The 18,819-nt window shown below is 38.9% G+C and overlaps 3 protein-coding genes across 16 annotated transcripts; 1 reads left to right on the forward strand and 2 right to left on the reverse strand.

Annotated features, from left to right (window-relative positions):
- The first annotated feature begins 768 nt into the window (after window positions 1-768).
- Window positions 769-7,202, forward strand: LOC131446041 (heterogeneous nuclear ribonucleoprotein D0-like). 9 transcript variants are annotated; one of them, XR_009233877.1, is made up of 9 exons: window positions 769-1,262; window positions 1,407-1,575; window positions 1,743-1,904; window positions 2,064-2,195; window positions 2,288-2,387; window positions 2,870-3,022; window positions 4,998-5,100; window positions 5,478-5,579; window positions 6,379-7,202. XR_009233877.1 is itself a non-coding variant. In XM_058616953.1 (8 exons), the coding sequence occupies exons 1-7, from the start codon at window positions 1,096-1,098 to the stop codon at window positions 5,069-5,071; spliced, it is 957 nt and encodes a 318-aa protein (XP_058472936.1). In that variant the 5' UTR covers window positions 769-1,095; the 3' UTR covers window positions 5,072-5,100; window positions 5,478-7,202. The 9 variants fall into 9 exon arrangements, 7 of the variants coding, with proteins under 7 accessions (XP_058472936.1, XP_058472937.1, XP_058472938.1 ...); XR_009233878.1 differs by having other exon boundaries at window positions 4,998-5,096; XM_058616953.1 differs by having other exon boundaries at window positions 5,478-7,202.
- Window positions 6,821-12,195, reverse strand: si:ch73-234b20.5 (uncharacterized protein LOC449923 homolog). Of its 3 annotated transcripts, none has more exons than XM_058616964.1 (3): window positions 12,018-12,195; window positions 11,179-11,349; window positions 6,821-7,390 (listed from the first exon to the last, which is right to left on the reverse strand). In XM_058616964.1, the coding sequence occupies exons 1-3, from the start codon at window positions 12,018-12,020 to the stop codon at window positions 7,253-7,255; spliced, it is 312 nt and encodes a 103-aa protein (XP_058472947.1). In that variant the 5' UTR covers window positions 12,021-12,195; the 3' UTR covers window positions 6,821-7,252. The 3 variants fall into 3 exon arrangements, with proteins under 3 accessions (XP_058472947.1, XP_058472946.1, XP_058472945.1); XM_058616963.1 differs by lacking the exon at window positions 12,018-12,195 and adding an exon at window positions 11,707-11,978; XM_058616962.1 differs by lacking the exon at window positions 12,018-12,195 and adding an exon at window positions 11,476-11,609.
- Window positions 12,196-13,889: 1,694 nt separating this feature from the next.
- tmem150c (transmembrane protein 150C) lies at window positions 13,890-18,176 on the reverse strand. Of its 4 annotated transcripts, none has more exons than XM_058616590.1 (8): window positions 17,862-18,176; window positions 16,685-16,805; window positions 16,351-16,404; window positions 16,226-16,261; window positions 16,062-16,129; window positions 15,241-15,368; window positions 14,958-15,135; window positions 13,890-14,380 (listed from the first exon to the last, which is right to left on the reverse strand). In XM_058616590.1, exons 2-8 carry the CDS (start codon window positions 16,759-16,761, stop codon window positions 14,184-14,186), a joined length of 738 nt encoding a protein of 245 aa, XP_058472573.1. In that variant the 5' UTR covers window positions 16,762-16,805; window positions 17,862-18,176; the 3' UTR covers window positions 13,890-14,183. The 4 variants fall into 4 exon arrangements, with proteins under 4 accessions (XP_058472573.1, XP_058472572.1, XP_058472571.1 ...); XM_058616589.1 differs by having other exon boundaries at window positions 16,685-16,808; window positions 17,862-18,175; XM_058616588.1 differs by lacking the exon at window positions 17,862-18,176 and adding an exon at window positions 17,688-17,855.
- Window positions 18,177-18,819: the final 643 nt, after the last annotated feature.

The following is an 18,819-nucleotide window of genomic DNA, read 5'->3' on the forward strand; positions in this document are numbered from 1 at the left end:
TACATATACGTCAGACACTAGTATAGTATAAATTAGATTAAGATGGGGCGAGAGATAAGGTGACTCTCTATTATTATTGTTTTTTGATTTTTTAATATTATTTTGTTATTTGCTTCATTTTCTATGACCTCCGGACAAAATTCCTCAGTTCCACTCCAATCACATACCCTGGTATATACAATAAACAGTATTTCTGATTTGCCTCCAAGTACCAACAGAGGAAACTCACAGACCAATGGTGGTACACATACCACAGTTTGAGAACCATGTCTCTATATACAGTCTTCCAAAATATTGGATTCATTTTATTTATTTTAGAACTAATCTATCATTCTATGTTAAGACAAATCGTTTTCCAACGTTAATTTTCTTGGCCAAGTATGTTTATGCATAAAAAAAGATTGTGACCCTTGGTTTTGGTGATGCTTGTGAAATGAACACACAGTATAGCTATACCAAAATCTAGAGTGATATACAGATGGACAAAAACAACAACATATGTACGTTTGTTTGCATTTTTATAACTCGCATAAAATTATAATGACAAGTCTTTGAGTCTTAAGGGAGATTAAAAAGAAACAAAAATTAAAGTCCCTGGTGTGTTTTATTCGAAAATGTATCCACACAATATTGTGAAGTAGGATAAGAAATGTCTTGCTGAATATGGACTATAGCCACAACATTAAAACAGATAACTGGTCTTAATGCTATATGACCTGAGGGGGCAGTGTTGTGCCTAAGCTACGTCTAACCGCCAGGTTTCTTATCGTACGAAGAAGAACGAGGCTACGAATAAAACAAACAGCTACAAAACACTCATCCTTTAAATTATAGCGACTAAAAATACTTTAGCCTTACAGAAAAAAAACATTTCGCCTCCACACACTAACATTACCACCCAGAAACACTCGCTAGCGTGCTCCTCTACAAGCGACAATATTTTCAGACAACGGTATTTAATATCCAAATATTAGCTTACTTAGCCTTTGCCTATCGTTAGCTCACAGCTAACTGCGCTCCCGTTTGGGGTTACGACGCCGCTTTATTCTCGGAGGTCTGCATTTATAAATATTTTTTGTTCAAACTGCTCCAAACATGTCGGATAATTATGAATTCAGCGACGACGCTGCCATGATGAAAATGGAGGAGGACGGAGAGGGGAACTGTGACGACCCGATGTCAGCGGCCGGGGACAGTGGCCTGGTGGGGGGCGAGGCCGAGGGATCCAGGATTGACGCCAGTAAAAACGAGGAGGATGAAGGGTACTGTGGCATGGGCGAACCGCATCTCGATGCTCTCAATAGTCTCCACACATTTCACCACAGCTGCCTAAGAATGATTTAACAGGTGTCTGTAGTTCGTAGTATGTCCTCCTGAGGTGTATGTTTTGTTTTGTCCACGCACAGGAAGATGTTTGTAGGAGGGCTCAGCTGGGACACGACCAAGAAAGATCTGAAAGATTACTTCTCAAAGTTTGGGGAGGTCGTGGACTGCACATTAAAACTGGACCCCATCACTGGACGTTCAAGAGGTTTTGGCTTTGTGCTCTTCAAAGAACCAGAAAGTGTTGACAAGGTACATTTTTTGACACCCTTCTGTTGGGGTACCAGAATAAAATGGTATGGTAATGTCAAGGTGGAGCTAGACTGGCTCCACCTATGATAGTCAGCTGACAGCAGTTCTTGTTATCGTTTGTTGGCCATGATGAACCCCTTCTGTCATTTGATTATTTTGTTTTGAAGGTTGCTTCACAAAAGGAGCATAAACTCAATGGTAAAGTGATAGACCCCAAAAAGGCCAAGGCCATGAAAAGCAAGGAGCCAGTGAAGAAGATATTTGTGGGTGGTCTCTCTCCAGACACACCTGAGGAGAAAGTCAGAGAGTACTTTGGTGCCTTTGGAGAGGTGGGTGCATTGTGAATATTTTTTATTTAATCTATACTGCAAGACGATCAATGCAGTAGTAAACTAGAAATGACCATAACCCCTGATCAGAGACAGAATTAGTTAAAGTGCTTTTCATGTAAAGCCATTGATGCATGTGTTCATTTAAAACAACAACAGGTGGACTCTATTGAACTGCCCATGGAGAACAAAACAAACAAAAGGAGAGGCTTCTGCTTCATCACATTCAAAGAAGAGGAACCAGTGAAGAAGATCATGGAGAAAAAGTACCACAACATTGGACTCAGCAAGGTACAGGTTCAACTTGGTTTACATAGAGTTGACCTCGGATCCATGATCACTACAAAAATGTGGCAATGTCAATGCCTTTTTTTTTTTTTAAGTGTGAAATAAAGGTGGCGATGTCTAAAGAACAGTACCAACAGCAGCAGTACTGGGGAGGCAGAGGTGGATACTCAACCAGGTCTCGAGGAAGAGGTGGTGGTGAGTGGAGAATACATTTATGATAAAATAAGATATTGGCACATTCACAACTTGAATTCCTTGAAAAAAACAACAAAAAACTTTGGGATAAATAGTCAAGCCTTTTTCCAGACATAGGCAAAAAGGATAAAATCCACCATGGAAGGATTTAATAGCCTGTGTGTTGCCTTCACTGTCCTGTTAATAATAAACCCCAATTCTGAACAGAAACAATAGGTCAATTACTGATCAGTTTCTACTTATTATCACTTACTTTTATATGTTATATATCTGTAACACTGTGCTAACGCCGTAGTTTCGGTAAAGCAATAAAAAAAATCATTAAATTAAGTTGAAATTACTACTTTCAAATTAACTTTAAACGTTAAATGATCTCATTCGTTTAGAAAAACAGCTCTTTTAAACATTTCTATTGAGGTCATTGCAATGCATTTCTGTATATGTATGATTAAATGTTGTGCTTTTTTTTGTTATTATTGCAGGTCCCAATCAAAATTGGAACCAGGGCTATGGCAACTACTGGAATCAAGGTTATGGAAACTATGGCAATTATGGATACAATCAAGGATATGGAGGATATGGTGGCTATGATTACTCTGGTTACAACAACTATTATGGATATGGTGACTATGACAGTAAGTAGACTCCCCTGCTGTTCCGATAACTAAATGAATTGCCAACTATGGTGATGATGGGTTTTTTAACTAAACATCATCTGAAATGTGAATATTTTCTGGTTTCCTTGCTCCATATAACAAAGAAATCATTTTCCTTTGTGGACAAAACAAGACATTTGAGAACATCATCATCATCTTGTGTTTGGGAAAAGGATTGAAGAATTTTCTGACATTTTATGGACCAAAGAACGAATTGAGTAGATAATCAACAGATTAATGAATTATATAAATAATCATTAGTTGCAGCTCAAGTTTCATTAATTTTCCCCTCACTGCTGAAAGTAGCGTTCATTTTGTCACCCAATTTCAAATTCTTGTAGTCTTTTTGTTAGTCATCTTTTAGTCGACTAAAAGTGTCGTCGTTTTTCTGAGTATTTTCTGAATAAAAACATTACATTATCATAAATGATTTCCTTCTCCCTAGCATGCCATCGCTCTGTAGTTTTCGGAAATAAAGCTGCTGCACTTAACTCATTTGGAATATTTTGAAGGCGTAAACAGCTGCATATTTGTCTCTGCATTTTGTTGACAAAAATAAATAAGAGAGATTTTATCTTAGTTTTTTATTTTCGTTTTTTTCGTCAACAATAATGCATGTAAATATCATCTTAAGTCAGTGTTTTAGGGCATTGGTGGAGTCTTAAGCTGGGGACACACTGCACAACCTTCACAGTTGTTACCAAATTTTAAAAGACTCGGAGTACACATTAACTGGTTCAGCATTTACTCTTTTCTTTTTTTTATGACGAATGAAAGACTGGGGATCACACATTTAACACAACTGCGCCTGATGAGGGATGACAAACTACATGATTTGTCAAACCAACTGAAGCCAACTGAATGCAGCAAACTCTTGCTAGAGCAACCACGTCTACGAGAGCGACTGTTTCACCAGACCAAAGCGTCTCATAAAACATCTTCCTTGACTGTATTTCTCGCGTCAAGCAGTGACTGAGCCAAAGTGTTCTTCATTTAAATGAAACAAAGACAGAGTACATTGTTTCGGAGAAAAGTGGAACAGCTGGCTTGGGTGCCCTGTCTTTGCAGTTCAACTCGACTGTTCGAAACCTCTGTGTTTTCTGTGAGGGTAAATGAATCAATTGCCTCTGCTTGCCAAAGCGAAGCCACAAACTTGATGTTAATTAGTTCCAGGCCGCACTATTGCTATGCACTTTATGTTAGCTACGCTGGCTCTACTGTTCTACCAGTGCGTATTAGAATTGATTTAAAACTTTTCATGTTTGTTTTAAAGTTCTAAACGGCCTTGCCTCGGCCCATTTAACAGAAATTGTAACAGAGCCTTGGTTGTTGTGTTATCACTGACCTGGGTCTTTTCAAATCTAGACATTTATCCAGAATGGCTTTAGTTTGGTGAACGTTTTATTCTTTTTTTTATTCTTTTATTTCACTTCTTATTTTTTTGTTTTGTTTTGTTTTTTTGTCCTTCGGTTTATGTTTTATGAAATGTGTCTGTAATGTTGTTATTTTGTGAAGCTCTTTGGTCACCTGTGGGTTGTTGTAAAGGGCTATATAAATAAAGTACATTACATTACATTACGTCGCCATCGTTGTTTTGATATTTCCCGCTACTTCCTGTCGTCTTTGTCTTCTGATGCTGTTTCCTGTGTCTCACCTACCGTTTTTTTCCATTGTCTTTTGGCAACATGTTTGCAGTTGGGTCAGTAATCTGTACACACTACCCGATTGTGGCGGCTCAAAAATTCAACTGAGGTCAAGTCGGGTCTGTTACCCTCACATACCATGCCCACTGTCCCCAAATAGTGCTGTGAATCGTGGGTAAAAACTTTTGTAGTGTGTCCCCAGCTTCAGTCATAAAAAAAAAAAAAAAAGAGTCTCACCTCAACTGACAAAATGAACACTGATTGAAATGATACAAAAATATCTAAAGTACTTTTGTTTTTTCCAACTACATGTGAAGATCAATCGGGCGGATATGGCAAGTCGCCACGGCGTGGTGGTCACACCAACAGTTACAAGCCATATTAAAGGGGAATCAAACCCTCACCATCAAGTAGGTATGCATCAACAAATTTATACCACACACTTGTCATTTTTAAAATAGTTAAATTAATTTTGCTGTTTGGTAACATTATGAATAATTTCCCTTTTTTTTGTTTTTTTTATAAATGTCTTTTTCTCAGCACCGTCAAGTGCTTTACAGTAGTGGTAACATAGAGGCTACACTGTTTGTGGCGATTATTGTAACAGCCGGCCTTCTGCTGCCTCTTTTTGCACCTTCTTTCTTTCTCTTTTTTTTTTTTTTAAACTGTAAAGTTAACAGGTAAAGTACTGCTACTACAGTAAATGGATGCCAAAGTTAAGGATGTGCAAGGAAACAGAAAAGGAAGTATGTTGTCTCCTAACTCTGACATACCTTGTTTGTACCTGCCAGCGGAGCTTCCTTGCAGGCCATGAGCTGACTCCCAGATACTCTCAGGGCCCGCTCAATGCGGACTGGGTACGAGAAGCATACGCTCTCGAATGCTGCCATTTGGTATGGTCTTCCAACATCCTGTATCCGCATTTCTAAACTAAACAATATGGGACACGTCCAGCTTTGTCACCTTTCTTTCCATTTTTGAATTTCTTTGCAACTGTATGTAATGTAAAAGTAAAATTATACACATGTAATTGTCATTTTTTACAGGCCCTTACTCCCCCACAAGTAATGATTTATAAATATGAGAAAATAACTATTTGCTTTTCAAAGGATACGTACAGCTTTCTCTGGACTTTCCAGTTCCTAAATGTTAATATATGCATTCCTAATCTTTTACCTAAAATGCTTGTTTTCTTTATTTAGCTCTTGTAGCCTGTAGTCCATGAGCTAAATCCTGGTTCGTATTTGGACTCTACTGTGTTGGGGGATAAAGTGCTTTTACTTTTGTGTACATGTATTGTTCTGTTTTTTTTTACTGACAGCGAAGGAAAAAGAACTCCTCTTTTCTCAATTTTTCCTGTAACAAAAATCTTCCTCTAATAACCTTTTTGTAAATCAAGAGTCACTACATTTGCAGACATTTGCATGTAACTGCTGTCTTTAATGTGTACTTTTGACCACAGTCGAAGGCTTCTTCCGTTTAAGTATTTGGGCTTTGACCTGTCGAATTTATCGCACCTCAGGATTTCTAGCTTATGGACTAACTTTTTTTTTTCGTAACTGTAATATGTTAAAGATTTCCCTTTTTTCTTTTGACATTGGACGTTATAGACACAGGGGATTCCTATTTAATTGTGACTTAACTATTGTGTTGTTTGTCTATAGCTGATTTGTGTTTGTTTGTTTTCCATAGGTTTCAGTGTGATGATGATGATGATGATGATGATGAGAGTCTGCAGTGAACTCACAGTTGGAGAAAGAGATGATGGTATCCAGCAAAGGCCAATTAGCTGATTGTAAGAAACTAAAAGAAGAACACAGTGACCCACAGTACACATTCTCTCTCTCTCGCTCTTTCCCAGAGTATTTGTTGTATCTTAAAAACATTTTGTCATGTTTTTGCATTTATTTAGAAAACTGCAGAGTTTAAGCAGTCCCTCGTCCCCGTCTTGTTTTTTTGTATTTACTGTTTTCAGTTATTGCTCGTTTTGTGAAATTGCTTGATTTTATTCCATAACTGAAGCGTTAGATTGTTTGATACAAGTCATGCATATACTTATATATATATAGATATATATATATTTAAAAAAAACACAAAAAAAACAAGTACTGTGGCAGCAAAGAATATGCATCGCTATAATCTACTCTCTTCTTTATCCATCAGTCAAAATATACATGTTATTACAGTCATAAACATACAGTGTATATATATGTATATATACATACACACAGTGCATTGACATCAAGAAATGTGTCAAGAATAAACTCTTAATTTTGGATTTGCGACCCTGTGGTGTGACGTCACATGTTCATGGACTTGGAGTGTTTTAGGATATAGCTCAGTCAATGTTGTTAATCTTCCCAAGAAAACTAATCAATAAACTTGATAATAATAACAATAATGATAGAAAATAAAATCAATAACATTTTGATTTTTACCTGCACACAAAGCAGCGCCTTGTTTTGAAATGAAAACGCCCCAAACTGCTCAATAAAAGTCGACTGTACAAACGTGAACTATTATGCGCTCTCTTCATTGCTTTCAGTCCTGAGCCGGGTTTAAACGGTTAAATAACTTTGGTGGCAAAGAGGATGATGAGGATTATTATGATCAGCACGACAATGCCAATAATGATCATCAGTTTGACGTTCTTCCACCAGTATTTCCGGGCCACACGCGTGGACGTCCTCTGGAACGAGTCGGCCTGCAAAAAAAAGAAGAAAAGTACAAACAAACCTTGTTAAAGTACTGGCAGCGATGAAAGAAGTGCTCACACTAGGATTAGTTTGAGAACTAGTGCAAACAATCGCAGCAGTAGTAGCTGTAGTAGTAATAGTTGTTGCGTAATATCAGTGTCAGGTTTTGACCCGGAGGATTGTCTGTGTTGAATTAAGGATCTAACTGTTTCTGTTGAATCAATTTAAAAAAAAAAAAGTGCCCATTTAAGTGAGAGAACTTGTTATAATTGTGACATTTTATATGAACTGCACAAAAATACAAGAAATACTCCTGTTGTTTTTTTCTCCAACCAAGATGAATATCACGAGTGAAAATCATATTAATGAAACAAAACAGAGTACAAGTACAACGTAGGTGACACGGGTTGACCTATATCAAGCGTGTCTCGAAGAAATCTGGTGTAATCTGACCTTTCACAGCAGATCTGTCTCAACATAAATCAGTAGGACAAACACAGGTGTTATCAATGACATTCATTAGGCTTCTGCTCCAGGTTTTTTGTTGTATTTACCAGTGTTGTAACAAAGTACAAGTAGTGCACTTAAGTGTGTCTGTGCTTTACTTTGTTATTTATATTTCTAGCAACTTTTACTCCACTACATTTCCTATTAACTGTCTTTGTTACTACCTAATCAAATCAGAAGAAGAGTTGGTATTATGGTCTGTATTTATAAAGAGCGTTTCTAGTCTTTATGAGCTGCTTTATATGTTATATGTTTTGCATTTCAGCCACTCACACGCTGCAACATGGGGTCAAGTGTCTTGCTCAAGGACACATAAAGACTAGCAGAGCCAGGGATTGAACCCACAACCTTACAGGTGAAAGACAGCCTGTGCTACCACTGATCCCAGCACATTTTATATCAGAAAACTAAGTACAGTACATTTCTTATACTTTAAGACTTTTAACTTAAGTAATATTATAAAAACAAAAGTGACTTCATCTCCTACCAAAGTAATTTTCTGGTAACATACTTACAAAAGTCATCTAGTAATATGATGGATTATTTTTGCTCTAACTAAAGTAATATTACATTTTACAGTAGTAATAATAAATATTTATTACACTTCTTGAGTAACATGGCCAACTGATTTATAGATCGATAAAGACTGGGACATTGTTGTGTTACAGCAACGTAAGACATCAGGCATGGAACATAAGGATACAATGTGCATTAAAAGGTAGAAAATGATACATAAACATATCACGGTATAAACTAATTCACTATAAACTAAAATTATAAACTGAATGCTGGTAAAAACTGACATAAATCTGAATGTATATATAGTACATTAGTAAATCAAAAACAGCAGCATATGAAGATACATGGACACCAATAATCTGAACACATTAAGATGTTTGCACAAGATGTCAATAGAATATTCAATTTAGAGTAATTCTAGGTGTGAATCTAGAAAACAGTGTCATTTATATAATGGTACAGATTCAGTTGAAAATAACTTGCAACATTAGTCTTATTTCCTTGTTTTAGTTCCATTTACTTGGGTTGTATCTAAGCTGTCATGTTTATAGTGTTATATCCATCATATTCAGAAAAATGGGCAAAAGCACTTATTCTCTGACCCTTTTATGGTTAAAATAAGCAAACAAAAAAAGTCCAGACGGACATTTTGAGGCTTAGATGTTAAAGGGTTAATCGTTTTAAAAGGTACAGTGCGTTAACCTTTGCAACATTTATTCACCTCACTAAAGGGCCAGCCAAAGCATTTATGGGGCCCTTAGCAGAACTATGATGACACCTGTGTGACAGACCTATTGTTTTGTAACTGAATAAACACAATGTTAAAAAAAAAAAGACACTGGTGAATCACATTAGGGCGGAGCAGACACTGATGAGGGAAGCAAAAAAGTCTGCCCCACTCATCCCACTTTAAGTTTATAATAACAGATCCAAATGCAGAGGCCACATAGTCTCTCTTCTGTGGTGAAATGAACATAATATTTTCCAAAATGATGTTGCAGATGATTCACTGTACAAAATAAATAAACAAAACCATTCAGATGACGATGACAGGTGTTTTAGTCCTTCGGGGGAACTTGGCGTGTTTGCTGATATCCAATAATTCTGTAATAATATTTTCTATTGTGCCTCATAGGTCATGCTTCTTCATTTTAGTTGTTTATCAGAGTGCCTGCTTAGCAACGCACACAAATGAGTTCTCCATTAATTTGCAGTGGAATGCAAGCATCTATTGTTATTGTCCCACAGCTTTAAGAAAACCCCCACACATCCTACATCAAAACATGCGGTTTGATCGGGAATGGTGTGCTATAACTTTTATAAGCGTTTCGACTAACCATGGTGACAAAAATCACAAAAAGATGTGAACAATTTCCACATACACATGAATGGGAAACGGTTTAAAATAATTATCGCAACCCAGCCCACTGTGGAGCCTCCCGGTGTCGTCATACATTAATGTAGAGACGTGGTAGAAACTTTAAACAAGTCACAAGACTTGCGACTTTTTTCACCTAAATCAAACTTTCGATACACATTACTGTTTTTAAACAATCACAGTTTAAGTTTTGTAAAAAAAAATGTTTTATAATCTGAAAACAGATTCAGTCAGTCAGTCATCATCTACCGCTTTATCCTCAACCAGAGGGTCGCGGGGGGTGCTGTGCCAATCTCAGCTACATCGGGCGATAGGCGGGGTACACCCTGGACAGTTCGCCAGTCCATCGCAGGGCCACACACAGATAGAGACAAACAACCATTCACTCTCACACTCACTCCTATGGTCAATTTACAAATCACAAACTCTTCTCCTGCCCACAATTTCCAACCAACACAGATGATTTTTACATAAAAACGTTGCTGTGATTGTTGTCTAACCCTGTGTGTTGTTCTCATTTTCATATGCCTTGCAGTTTTTCTTAAAATCACCTAAAAGCACAGAGAGTTCTGGTCAAAGCTCCCATTGAGCCCTATGTTAAAACTCTGTTGTTGTTTTTTTTTTTTCAAATGAAGACGAGGGTGATATTAAAACTGTCATTTCTCTGTCAATTCACACACGTTTTTTTACAAATCTAAATGTGGGAGCTCCTGAAAGCCTCCTGACGCTCACAAACCAAACATGTCATCTCTATCATCAACCGTTCTTAAAATATTTCAACTTTAAAACATGTTGCTTTCTCTGTCTTTTACTGGTTTTGGACAGTTAGACGATTGGGAGGAGGGGACACAGGGAGGGGGAGGGGCTTGTTTTTAAGGTTGACTCCACAAAAATACAACTTTTTCTGAGTACTTCAAGTTTTAAAGGTTCAATCCACTCAAATTGGCAGCAGGAAGCAGGCAAGATCAAAATTCCACCGCAGAATTTTTCATTTATCGATTCTATTCAGTTGTATATTACGTGTATGTGTGCGTTCCAATGATTCAGTTACACTGAAAACAACAGCTTTAAAAAGTCACACGTTTGTGTGTCCGTGTGTGTCGTGTGTAAAATAAAGTCACAGCAGTAACTGTGTTTTTAAAGCCTGAATACGTGACCTGTAAACACACACACCCCCCCAGGATGTCCATATAAGGAGTTGTGTATTATTTCCATCTTATTTGATTATTGCTTGTACGACTCTGACCTCAGTCTGCTGAAGGTAATGAGATTAAATGTCGTTTACAAGGTCTCATCTATGCGATTGTCTCATAATCATTTTATAATCAGATTAGCGTGAGGAGATCTCTGTCCAATGAAAACAAAAGTAACCTCGTCATCGCGCATACTCACCGACGCCTGTAGGTCATCAGTTTTCCCAATCAGATCATCTATTCTGTCGCCTCTCTCCAGCACTTTGTTGATGTTGTCCTTCAGGATAACTTTGACCTCATTGACCTGGCCTTGCACTTGGTCCATCCTGCTGGGTGAGCTGGTGGCGGGCGACTGGGCGTTTGTGTCAGCCTGTGGACACAATGGACAGACAGAGAGACAGGAAGGGTTCCATTTTAAGGCTCCATCATTCTCAAATTTGCAAAAGAAATCCACACTAATCAGATTCCGGCTGTCAAATATTCCAACAACAATAACCTGCGTAATCTCCATGTTTCATGGCCGGCCCTCACTTCCTGCCACTGTGTCAACAGGAAGCAGGGCTATCACTTGTGAGTCACTTTTACCGAGGCCTGTTTGTCACTCCCCAACACTGGAGTTACACGGTAAACAAGAGTCAGAATATACTGAATTATTCCACATAAAGACTTAAAGATAATTAAAAACACAGCATAGAAACAGACAGACTGTGGTAATGACAACACTCACCATAGCAGCTCTGTTTCTCAAGCTCAACGGACAAAACGACTCATAAGCAACAACAAAAAAGAAGTGCAGATATCCAGAGGTGCTGTGTTGTCTTGTGACTGAGTCGTTCAGCGAGAGCCGAGCAAACGTCTGCGCCTCTCTCCCCTGTTACACATTAACTCACGACCTGTTGTTGCCTCAATCAAAGTGTCATCAGCTGAACTAACCAGAGACGGTCACGACTGCCGCCACAGAACAAGCCACTTTGAGTCAGAACATGAATATCATCTCCACTTCCCTGTTCGTCCTACTTCTGCGTGTGATTTACATACCATGGTCGGTGAGAGCAGCAGGATGCAGGCCAACACTGAGCTGATCTGTCAGTGCAAAGGGCTCCGTGCTTTCAATAGAGGGATATCTGTGAAGGCAGTAAAGGGCAAAGTTGCCTCACTTCATTTCCTGATTCGCCGTTACCTCAGCAGTTTGCAACAGCTCTCGTTCACTGTCGACTCTTTTGATTCCCCATAAAGTTGTGAAGTGGCAGAGACCAGAGATGTGTGTGTAATCTGCCTGCCGGTAAACTCTAATCTGTGTTAATAACAGTGGAGGCTGCAGTGTTTAAGCTCATCAGTGTCAAGTACAAAATCCACATATATGTACTTTACTTTGTTATTTATATTTTTTTTTAGCAACTTTTTACTTTAACTCCACTACATTTCCCCTTTTGTTACAAATAAAATCAGAGTTGGTATTATGGTCTATATTTATATACAGCTTTTCTAGTCTTGATGAACTGCTTTACACTACAGTTTTCACTCATTCACGTGCTTCGACATGGGGTTAAGTGTCTTGCTCAAGGACACATATAGACCGGCAGAGCCAGGAATTTAACCCACAACCTTCCAGTTGAAAGACAACTTGTCCTACCACTGAGCCACCATGAGCCATCAATCCTAATTCCTCACTTTTTTTTTTTTTTTTTTAAATACGTTTACTTCTAAAACTACATTTTAAGAACAGTAAACGTCGTATACTTAAAAAGTACTATTATAAAAAACTGACTTCAACGTCTTCCTAAGTAATTACCCGGTAACATTACTTACTCCCTTTAAGGTACTTTATACAAGACTGTAGCTAATTTACTCAAGTTAAAGGAGCAATTTGAATCTACAGAGCACTGTCACTATAAAACCATGGGTTCTCAAACTGTGGTACGTGTACCACCAGTGGTACGCAAGCTTCCTCTGGTGGTACTTGGAGGACAATCAGAAAAACTGGGCGTAGGTTTGCGTATGGACATTTGGAGAAAGCCACCAATATTAGAGACGGCTCAATGTGTAGAAGAGAGTTTTTATATGAGAGGAAGTTGTTAGTAGTTGTTATAAATAAATAAATAAATAAACTAATTAGGGAAGACTATATACAGCAGGTGTGGCTAATAAAAGAGAGGTGAAAGTAATGAGGGCGGGGCATGTAATGGAGGAAGGAAGGAAACTAGTCTACAGCAAGAGAAGAATGTTAAGAGTTCAAAATATAACAGGATTCAGCACAGAACGGACGTTATAGCTCCTACAGCCTTTGGTTTGCGAGCTAGCTGAGATGACTTTGCCTTAAAAATGTGCTAGATAGAAAAGCTCTGCAACTTTATTTAAAGTTCCCTTTCAAAAAAAACATGAGGGGAGGAAGTAGAAAAGAAGAACAGAAAGAAGATTAGACTCCTGCAGGGAATGAGTCTGCATATTCTGGCAAACTGCAATAGCCTTCACATACCAGAAACAACGTCATCCTTCTTCATTTGAGAAGGAAAAACTCACCAAACAGAATCTATGATACCTCAGGAATATGTTTCCCTCGCCATTAGACAGCAACGCTTGGCTAGAAACTGAAGTTTCTAAATTGTAAATTTCAGCACACCAACATCCATGGAGAAAATCAGTGATTTTACATCATGGCGTTCAGGAGTATTCATCCATGCTTTGTTCACGTTCACAAACGTAGTAAAGTCACTGTTGTTGTCCCTCACACTAAAAATAGTGATTTTCTCTATGGACTTTGGTGCAAGAGTCATTCTCTTCTTTAACTGTGGCTGGTTTGTCTGTACTGGTGACTGGTGGAACACCCAAAATGCCATAAAGTGAGGCCGTTGCCTAAAGAACATATAGAAAAACCAAAAACCAAAGGATTTTTGTAAGAAAACAAAGAAATAAAACCTGCACATGAATGATTTTTATTGATACTGATTGTTTACTTTGCAAACATGCCTCACGCCATCCACGGGTACACATATTCATGCCCCACTCCAAAAGCTAATAGTGTTTTGCTATAAGTGTATAAACATGTTTCCCAGGTAATTATCCCCGTAAAACTATTTTTAAAAAAAGATATTCAATTTTGCACGAGTGTCAGAAGTGATGCTCACGTGTCCGTTACATTAAAACCGGAGTAAAACCGCTGTTTCTAACACCTCAGGCGTGTGGAAGTGATCGACACATGCGTCATCACTGTTGGTCCAGTTCACTCTCGAACGCGTCAGTGTAGGTTTCAGACCGGCCGGAGATCTCTGTGCACACAATGTCGAAGCTGTTGTGACGAAACTCCACGGCAAAAGTGCCGAGGAACATGAGGAAGAACATGACCAGCGCCCACTGGCCCTGAGCGGCATTCACGTGGTGGCCCAGCATCATCAACGCCTGATCTGGACCGGGTTGAGTTAAGAATAAAATGTAGACAAGACCAAATTCAAATACACACACAGCTGTCCACTTTGAGGTAATATGTGTACATTCTCAAGCCTTTCTAAAACGGTCCGGTGTGTTTTTCCATGGACCCATTTGAGAGTCTCTAATGGCGCGTTTCCACTAGCTCTACTCGACTCCATTCAACTCAATTATTTTGCATTTCCATTAGTGATAGTACCTGGTCCAGACTCACGTCGCCAGACCGCCGCCCACTGATTGGTCAGAGTGTCGTCACAGGACGAGGCATGAGTAAGACGTCCAACAGAAGAATCAAGCCAAACAATGCCGAACTGTAGATCAGTCAAAAAGACCTAACAATCCTAAAAACGTGGATTCATCTCCAACAATTACCAGGGAAATGTCTAAAATCTCAATATTTAACAGAGGAGTCTGGTGTATTTAGCGACAGCACTGCTGATCGCGACCGGCGAGCGGCATCACTAACTCTTCCTCGGTGTATCCATTGCTCACTATGGGTCTTTTTGACAGTGGAAATGTCGATGGGTATTATGAGTCACATTAATTAAAGGATACAGACTATCATGGAGACAGTGACAGTTCCTGACAACAGGAAGCGGAGGATAGCGATCCTCCTCCCCTCGCCTCTTAGGTTAACACTCATGGTGATGTAGGACTGCATCCAGCAGAACAGTATTCCCAGTCCAAACGTCATGAGTGTGCCCACGTTGTGAATCTCCAGCTCATTTAAGACCTGAAACCAAAAATAAAAAATAAAAAATCAAGTCTGCTGAAGCTACAGCATGGACTCTTACATACTTAAATATGTGCATCTCTCTCTGCTGGCGTAGTGTGTCACCTGGAAGTTTCCTATGAGTGTCATTCCAAAGCAGCCAATAGTAAAAGCCGCCAGAGAGACAAAATTCAACCATGGCTTGACTGAGGTGCGTTTCAGCTGGAGGTATCTGAGTAGAGCAATAAAGAAACCTGGAGGAGAGAAGGAACCTTTAATCATGGATAACATGTACAGCAACAATGTTTTATATATCCTAATATATTATGAATACTTTGGAGGCACGGTGGTGTAGTGGTTAGCACTCTCGCCTTGCAGCGAGAAGACCCGGGTTCGAGCCCCGGTTGGAACAAGGGCCTTTCTGCATGGAGTTTGCATGTTCTCCCCGTGTGTGCGTGGGTTCTCTCCGGGTACTCCGGCTTCCTCCCACAGTCCAAAAACATGCAATGTGGGGATAGGTAAATTGGACACTCCAAATTGACCATAGGAGTGAGTGTGAGAGTGAATGGTTGTTTGTCTCTATCTGTGTGTGGCCCTGCGATGGACTGGCGAACTGTCCAGGGTGTACCCTGCCTATCGCCCGATGTAGCTGAGATTGGCACAGCACCCCCCGCGACCCTCTGGTGGAGGATAAAGCGGTAGATGATGACTGACTGATACTTTGGAGGCTTGAAAAGTAGTAGTTGAGACCATTAACACCTCAGAAAAATTTTTACTTTACCCCTAGTGGCCATTCAAGAGAAAACAGGTTGCAGACACGTTTATATTATGGCGTGTTTCCTCTAGCACGACCCGACTCCAATCAGATAGAGACAGGAAGTCGGACAGATAAATGTCTTGTTTGACTGATGTAACTACGGTGTGTTAACATGAATCACCACTCTTACCCACAAACGCTGCCAGGTTCATGACCTCACTGAAGATGCAGCTGGCCGGTGGGAAGTTGCCTGCAATACTGAGGAAAAAGAAAAGTGTGTTTACTTCATTCAAATAAACGCAGTAGCTGAGCTTTTATTGTGGAAAAGGAAATGACGAGTGTCACCATGTATACCTGATGTATGGAGGATAAAAGGATCCATTTCTTCTCCTAAAAAAATTGACAAAAAAAAAAGATATTATTCCAGAAGAACATGAAAAATGACAAACAGAGTCAATAATATTGATTAGAAATCTGACCTGTGCTGTGTGCCCAGGTGAGCCATCTGTCCATTCATGATGGCCACAAAGTATCTGTTAAAATACATCAAAATACATGAAACATGACATTAAAAGACAATATACACACACACACACACATATATATATATATTTATATATATATATATATATATATATATATATAATATATATATATATATATATACACATATATACATACATATACATATATACAAAAACAAATACTGTATTTGAGAGGTCTGTGGCTCCTCAGCCTGTGCCTTTTAGACCCATTTATTAATTAATCCCTTGGAGAAAAGACGAGGTCATGAAAGTTATTAGCTGAACTCACACCAGCCACAGTCCAGCTGCCGTGCACACAGAGTAGATGGGAGGCAGAAGAGCCCACGCACTCCAGTTACGAATCATGTCTGCTCTAACGCCACAGAAGGTGTTTGGGTGGCAAGTGTTGACTGCTGGAGAGAAATGGACATTAAAAGGCAGATGCATTTCACCAAGATACCATGTATAGAGGGTTCAGAACATCCAGTCAGTCAGAAATTCACAAAATTTCAAAATAACTGTCATAATAAAAACATATTTATGATGTAAAACAAATCTATTCATGAAAACAATGTTTCAACTAAAAAGGTATTTTATTTTAATAGTCATTTTCTGTTGGCCAGTCCAGAAATCCTCTCATGATCCACTACTGTTACCAGAAAATGATTTATTAACCATTACAGGTCACATGTGTATGCATTAGTGACATTTAACTGCAGCCTGTAGGAGGCAAAAGAGCAGCAGTACTGCTCAGAGTTTCTTCTTCCAAATTACCACCAATTACAACTTACAAACACATACGTACTTATATATAAAGTAATTATGCTTTACATGTAAAAAAGAGTTATTTTCCTTGCAGAGAGAGGCTGATCAAAGTGAATCAAACTCCTGAGACTCCTGGCTCACAAGCAATGTGATGTGTCTTATGAGGGTTATTTATTATTATTTTAAGGTAAAAAATATAGCCAACAGACCTTTCACACTAACGGCATCCAACCTCAGCAGTATTATGCACATTTTCTTATGATGCAGAGATGGTTGTTCATTGTCCTAATACATCTTTAAAAAAGCATCTTTTGCTGGGTTTCTATGACACAATACTTAGGACCATTTTGAATCTTGCACCTGGCAAATACTCCATATTACAAAAAAATGTAAACTAATAAAAACTAAGCATTTACAAAAAATAAAAACTACAAACCCTTTCTAAAAACTAATTAAAACTCATTTTAAATACAAAGTCAAAACTAAATACAAACTAAAACGAAATGGAAAATACAAAAGTATATAACCTTTATGAGGACTACTGAACCCCATCAGACGCACAGTATGGGCGGGTCTTCAGTAACTTGTCTTGCATCAACATGAAAGCATGCCCGGAAGTGAGTGTTTGTGTTGACGCAACACAGGTATTTACTAAAGGGAAGGGAATTAGTTGTAAATTGAACCCAAGTGTCGACTTTTACCCGTTTGTTCGGTGGATGGAAGTCGCACAGAGCGTCGTCGCCTGGTTGAAGACTAGGACGGAACTCCCGGTGAATGAGTGCAAAGACGGCTTACTTACTCGGTTGCTCTTCAGACCCATAACGTTCACCAAGAGCCGCTGCTCTCACGTCCTGCTACTCTAACCACATACATTTTCTATGAGTTATCATTGTGTCTTAAAATCGTTAGCATCGTTAGCTCCCTGCCCGGTATAACAAACCCATTCACAATAAGCACACTGGTTCCGGTCGAACCTTAAGCTAACATTAACCAGGTAATTTGTCAAGAGAAAGCGACTACGGAGTTTCAAGGGCGCAACGTCCGGTGTGGGCGTCCATCCTTCAAAACAAAAGTCGTGTTAAAAGCTGTAGTGGTATACCTCTTTTCACAGTTGTCTGTGTGGACATTATTGTCTCTGGAGGTATAACATATCATTGATTGTTGTGTTTTGAATATACACTATAGTACTGTGTGCATTTTATAAGGACCCAAGAAGCAAGGTCTTGAAACAGGATAAACTCACAGACACAGACGACTCTTGCCACCTGAGCAGGTAAAGCCCCATCTGAAAGATATCTCTTTTTTTTAATTGTATGTTTTATCCTTTAATGTGGCCCATGGCATCAACTGTCAAATGTATAAGGACCAAAAATTCAGACAGCAGTTTTTTTTTTAATGTAACACATGCATGGGTATGTGGCTATTGGAATAAATAAATATGTAAGTACAAGATTTAACATTTCTACAGGGGGTGCCCCTTTTTCACTTAAGTCCCTGCCCCCCCTGAAATGCCTGCACACGCTACTGAACACAACTATGAACATGGTCTATATTAAATGTTTTTTTAGTCTTGATAGCCACTCAAAGCACACCTGTCATACACATTCGAAACAAAAAGAATGTAAACTTACAGAGACGAGGATCGAACCCAGATCTTCC

Source organism: Solea solea, chromosome 19, assembly GCF_958295425.1.
Source record: "Solea solea chromosome 19, fSolSol10.1, whole genome shotgun sequence".
In the NCBI taxonomy this organism is placed as follows: Eukaryota; Metazoa; Chordata; class Actinopteri; order Pleuronectiformes; family Soleidae; genus Solea; species Solea solea.

What these genes read in the sequence shown, in the direction of transcription:
- si:ch73-234b20.5 (XM_058616962.1), bottom strand. An exon ending in CTGATGACCTACAGGCGTCG is followed by an intron (nt 7,391 to 11,178) that starts GTGAGTATGCGC and finishes TTTTTTTTGCAG; the next exon opens with GCCGACTCGTTCCAGAGGAC.
- tmem150c (XM_058616587.1), bottom strand. Translation starts at nt 17,712, where the DNA reads ATGGGGTTCAGTAGTCCTCATAAAG. An exon ending in GTTCAGTAGTCCTCATAAAG is followed by an intron (nt 16,809 to 17,687) that starts GTTATATACTTT and finishes ATTTCTCTCCAG; the next exon opens with CAGTCAACACTTGCCACCCA. An exon ending in GCAGCTGGACTGTGGCTGGT is followed by an intron (nt 16,405 to 16,684) that starts GTGAGTTCAGCT and finishes GTATTTTAACAG; the next exon opens with ATACTTTGTGGCCATCATGA.
- LOC131446041 (XM_058616953.1), top strand. Translation starts at nt 1,096, where the DNA reads ATGTCGGATAATTATGAATTCAGCGACGACGCTGCCATGATGAAAATG. An exon ending in AAAAACGAGGAGGATGAAGG is followed by an intron (nt 1,263 to 1,406) that starts GTACTGTGGCAT and finishes GTCCACGCACAG; the next exon opens with GAAGATGTTTGTAGGAGGGC. An exon ending in GTCTCGAGGAAGAGGTGGTG is followed by an intron (nt 2,388 to 2,869) that starts GTGAGTGGAGAA and finishes TTATTATTGCAG; the next exon opens with GTCCCAATCAAAATTGGAAC.